The following is a 5,420-nucleotide window of genomic DNA, read 5'->3' as shown; positions in this document are numbered from 1 at the left end:
GGAGAAAGGGTCGTTGTGTTATTTGCCCCCAACCTAGAAACTGGGTGAAAAATGCACATCTTCAACACTTCAATTGAACTAACATTTCTGTTTAATTGTGCCAATGAACTAGAACTTTAAGGAAAGTAAATGAGCAAAGTTATAAGTTTATCCTACTTCTCCATGATGACAAATCAAAATTACATTTATTTATCATTATATTCTCTGGAATACATACGTATCTGATCTCAGGCAGTGGTTTGACATGTTTAATTTACTATATCTTTTGCATAACTATATTTTTTTATCATGGGATGTATTTTTGATGCTCTCAGTTCTTGTATTTTATCACCACAGAACTGGGGAGAATGCAGAAAAACAGGTAGTCATGTAGGGGTGCACTGGATTATTCTTCAGTGGTTTTTTGGACTGTGCCTAAGATAACGTTGACGGCCTATTGAGGACAGAAATACTGACTTACATGTAAATGCATTTTCTTTTTCTTCTCAATCTGGTAGCTTGCACAGTGGCAAACTAGTGCCTCTACTGCCATCACTTTGTGTTACACAGAATGTCCTGGCAGAACAATCAGCCTAACAAAGAAGCAAGAAGGGGTAAAGAAGGGCCTTCAAAATACAGGCGGTTTGTATAATCAAGCAGGACGTCCCGTTTTCAGAGCTACACAACCAGACATCAAGGTATTTTCCAGGAGGCTGCAGGCAGTGATGAAGGATTCTGGATGAATGTTCTGTTCCCCGTGTTCCTTCATGAACACCCTGCACCAGGCTTCTGCCTCGTTTACAAGTGTATCTATTGCAATGTGTGTGTATGTATGTCTGTTTTCTCCTCACATATCCCAAAGGTGGGCATTTTCTATAAAGCAAACCGTATGAATATTTGAAGTTTAGCAAGTCCCTTACGGTGTTTTACTCTTTAAAAGGGTTCTCTGCCTGGAGGAAGCCAGAAGCAACGTGACTGAAATTCTCCATGTCTCCACTGGGATTTGAGCTGTGAGTTACAAGTGCTTTGCAGGGACTTTCTCCTTTGCAGGTTTTACTGAGTTTAGGGGCACTTTCCCACACAGGAACGGGATCAAATGCGCGCTGCCTGAAACCCAGCTGCAGCACTGCGCCGTGTTGGATTTTTTAGTTTCCCAGCATTTAATACCAAAGGGTGCAGCTACTCAGAGCAGGGATGGGAAAGTCCCTTTGCTAATTAGTTTTCCCACTTGGAGCAGCTACTGCAGCCCGGCCTCCCGCAGCAGCCCCGCCTTGCCTGCAGCACCACAAGCTGCCTGGGGGCCCCAAGCGCTGCTGCTGAGCGCTGAAATCCGGCTCCGGTTTAATGAGACCGAGCTAGGCAGAGTCAATTAAATCAAATTCCCACTAACATCCCTAATACATCTGCAGTGTGTGCAGCAGAGGCGGCGACAGTGGTGTTAATAAAGGGATTCACTGCCTCATTATATATTAAGAAAAAAAGGGGGGGGGGGAAGAGGAAGACGAGGAAGAGGGGCGGAGGCAGGAAACTTCTGTATGTTATCTACAGTGGGGAAGGAGTGAGGGAAGGATGTTTGTGCTTCTGCACGTGAATGAATGAGAGAGAGAGAGAAAGAGAAGGAAACAGGGAAAGAGAGAGGGAGGGAGAGAAACATACACACAGAGCACTGAAAGGAGGCTCTGTCCCCTAAACCCAAATAACCCACTTGCAAAGAACTGATGCTGGAAAAATGGTAAGGACCCGGAGTTGAAAACATTTTCACTTTAATACTGAAAAAATATGCCATTATAAAATCCTCGAATAGAATTAGTAAGTTTCGCTTGCTTCCTCAGTCCTGGTTTCCTCAAGTTATAGTAAGATTTACAACAGCACAGAATTTTCTACCATTAACTTTGCAGCCTAAGCACTAGAGTGACATTAATTGGTCATGCTTAACTGCCTTGGACTTTTTTCTTTGTATGTTTACACTGTTACCATAATAGAAATCAAGGGTACTAATTTTTACATTCAGATGGAAAGGCAATACTGAATATGTATATTGAAAGAGAGAGAAAACAAAACCAAAGCCTCCCCTCCCCCCTCCCCGAAAACCAAAACAGCCCAGCGTCAACAAAGCAAATCTATCCCAGCAAATTCCTGCCTCAAAAAATAAAAATAAAATAAAATAAAATAAAATAAAAATCCAATGAGAATATCCATGCAACTATGTCTTAAATAAAACCTTTACATTGTCTTCCACGGTAAAAGTACGATCTCTACTGCCTATTGATCACACAAAAATGGCGAAATGGCACTTTTTATTATTATACTGTATTTCTTATATAGAAGGTTTGATACGAAGGGACTTATCAGGTAAGAGGGATGATGGTGTGAACTAGACGCTGCTTCCAGTCGGGGGCTGGAGCGTCCCTGGGGTGCGTTGTATCCATGCGAGCCATGCAGCACTTTTTTTTTTCTTTTTTTTTTTTTTTTTTTTTTGTGTGTGTGTGTCCATTTGTCTGTTTGTTTCGGAGTCATTTATTTACATTACATTCATGCCTTCGTGCAACTTTCCACTCCTGCTTTGCTGTCGGGAGGAGGCCGACTCCAGCCTTTCCTCCGCCCCCCTCCTCTTCCCGGCCTCTCGGAGAGGGCTCGGTCCACACGAGAAGAGGGCAAAAAGAAGCAAAACAAACCCCAACACAATAGAACAAAACCCCAACATAACCGGGAGCCGTGTTTCGCCCAGCCAGAGCCGAAGGAAAAGGGTCCTCTCTTGTCCGTTGCTGCCCTGGCAGCCCTGGGGAAGGGGATGCGCCCACCGCGGCGTGATGCACGGAGCTGCGCGGCTGCGCCCCAGCGTCGGGCTGCCCCGCCGCTCACGGGGCCTCGGTGCTAGCCATAGGGGGTTTGGGCGGGGGGGAGGCGTTTGCGTGTGTTCTGCTGTTTCTCACCGAAGGTCGCCGAGGTGCAGAGGAGTCCCCGGACGGCGCTGCCTCCCCACCCGCAGAGAACAAAGGGCCGGTCCTGGTCCCCGGTGGAGGCCGCTCCCGTCCCGCCCGCCGCCTCAGTCCGACAGCGAGTGGGAGCCGCAGTCGTAAACCCTGTGGGCCCCGTCAGCACTGTAGGGCCCGTTGTGCCAGTAGGACGAGTCGCAGACGGTCTGCAAAGAGTTGATTTCGGATGCAGAGGAGTTGGCGTCCCTCCTCTTGGACCGCTTTCTGTTCCTCAGGATGAACACCAGCATGCCAACCACCGTGAAGGCAGAGGTTACAAAAACCAGCAGGAGCCCTGGCACTAGCACCGAAATAGAGACCCGACTGGTCTCCAAGTAGGAGTTGGAGTGAGTACCTGTCTCTGTCAAGCCGGTGCTGTTTTTATTAGTAGAAGTTAATGTGGGCGAGATTTTTAACTGAGGGCAAATAACATCGTTGGAGAGAGACTCAAAGTCCTCCTTGAAGAAATCTTCGGGGGACTCACACCGCAGGTCACTCATAATCACCTTGGGGCGCAGCATCTCTGCCCACTGTTTGAAAGGCACAATAGGGCAAGTACAGTCCCATGGGTTGCCATGCAGATCGATCTGGGTGATGGAGGTGAGCTGGTCCAGCACCCCTGCCACCGGGAGGTACATGAAATAATTGTTGTGTATGCTCAGCTTGGAAAGCGAGACCCCAGCAAACACATCTACTGGAAGAGACCTCAGCAGGTTGTTGTTGAGAATGAGGACTCTCAGTTTGGGCATTGCATTGAAGGTGCCAGGCATGATCAGCTGGATGCCATTAAACTCCAAGTTCAGGTACTCCAGGTTTTGCAGCCCAGCAAATTTCTCCCGGGACAGGGTGTCTAAGTAGTTGCTATCCATGTAGAGCCATCGGAGCTCAAAGAGATTCTTAAAGGTGTTGTTCTCGACAGTGGCGATGTTGTTGTTGCCCAGATCGAGTAGATTAAGTTTCCGGTAGTCCAGAAAGTGGGATTTCCTGATGGTGTGTATTTTGTTGTCTCTCAGGAACAGCTCCTGCACATTGGATGGCTTGGGCTTCAAATCCACCAAGCTGCTCACGTTCCTGTCATTGCAATTAACCTTTAAACCCGAGCCAGGGATCTGATCACAGCTGCAGATCTGTGGGCAGGACACTGTAGCTGGTAGTTTGCTCTTCACGCTGACTGTTGACACAGCAGCAGTGGGTCTGGTCTTAATTTGCCAGTTGACGGGAATCTTTGTACCTCCGCTTGGACCAGATCCTGGTGTGGCAGGGTCTTCTTTGCCATGTATTTTAAAGGGAGTTGGAATGGGACCAGGATCGCAGGTTTCTTCTTCGGCAGGGGGAGCAGCTAGGCTAGAATCCACTCTGTTCTTTTTGCACAGCTCTTGCTCTGTGGTCTCATTTAAATCTTTGCCCTGCAACCTAGTGGGAGCCTCACAAATCACTCTGCCGATCAAAGCGTTTTTGGGTATGTTCTCCAGCCATTCCTTCAACGACAGCAGATCGCAAGTGCAGTCCCAGGGGTTATCCTCTAGCAGGATTTCAGCAATGCCTGGGATCTGCTCCAGGACCTCCTCGTAAGGCAAGGTTTTAAGACGATTTCCCCGGAGGTCGAGGTGGGTGATGGGCACATACTGAAACACGTTGGGGGGCAAGGTGCTGATGAGATTGTCATTTAAAATCAGCACCTCCAGCTTGTTTAAATCCCTAAATGCTCCCGGGTCAATATCCCGCAATAGATTAAAATCTGCCTGGAGGTATTCCAGATCGTCCAGCCCCAGGAAAGTCTGCTTCCTGAATGATTTGATCTTGTTGTTGTTTATGTGCAAGCGTTTCACCAGCTGCAGCCCAAGGAATGCCCCAGGAACAATCTCATGCAAACCGTTGTTTTCCATGTGCAAACTAACTGCATTGTAAAAGTTAGCAAACTCATTAGGGAAAAGTCGAGTCAGGGAATTGCCATGCAGGAATAAATGGTAAAACTGGGAAGTCGGGGCAGTGAAATGTTGCAGGCTGGTAAATCCCTTTTTCTCACAGTCTACGTGCAAATCCCCTTCTATCTCGTTGCAGGCACAGATCTTCTCTTTGCAAACGTCCCCTGTAACGTTTCCAGCAGCAAAACAAAGAGACGTCTCCAGCAACAGAATCCAAAGCAGCATTTTTAAACAGAGCAATTCATTCCCGATCTCGTCACAAAGTAACAGCAACCATCCTCCTCGCACGGAAAGCAATTCCAGTTCATTCAATACATTAAATGTCCGAATCACCACCAAAGGGGGAGGAAAAAAAAAAAAAAGAAAGAAAAATAAAACGTGGGGAGGGGGAGCAAGGAGGGTCGGCGGAGGGGGGGATGCTTTCTTGTCTCCTCTCTCCCTCTCTCCCCCCCCAAGTACAACTGCAACAGCCCAGATTCCAGTCAATAATTGTATCCACAAACTATCCAGGCACGTACTGCAAGCACGCATTAAAAAAAAA

The 5,420-nt window shown here is 47.5% G+C and overlaps 1 protein-coding gene across 1 annotated transcript; it reads right to left on the bottom strand.

Annotated features, from left to right (window-relative positions):
- Positions 1-2,625: 2,625 nt before the first annotated feature.
- SLITRK1 (SLIT and NTRK like family member 1) lies at positions 2,626-5,218 on the bottom strand. Its single transcript, XM_065675804.1, has one exon. The coding sequence runs from the start codon at positions 5,102-5,104 to the stop codon at positions 3,026-3,028; it is 2,079 nt and encodes a 692-aa protein (XP_065531876.1). The 5' UTR covers positions 5,105-5,218; the 3' UTR covers positions 2,626-3,025.
- Between the last annotated feature and the right edge of the window lie 202 nt (positions 5,219-5,420).

Source organism: Lathamus discolor, chromosome 4 (assembly GCF_037157495.1).
Source record: "Lathamus discolor isolate bLatDis1 chromosome 4, bLatDis1.hap1, whole genome shotgun sequence".
Lineage (NCBI taxonomy): Eukaryota > Metazoa > Chordata > Aves > Psittaciformes > Psittacidae > Lathamus > Lathamus discolor.
The sequence above is the reverse complement of the archived record's forward strand: the minus strand, read 5'-3'. Positions and strand labels throughout refer to the sequence as shown.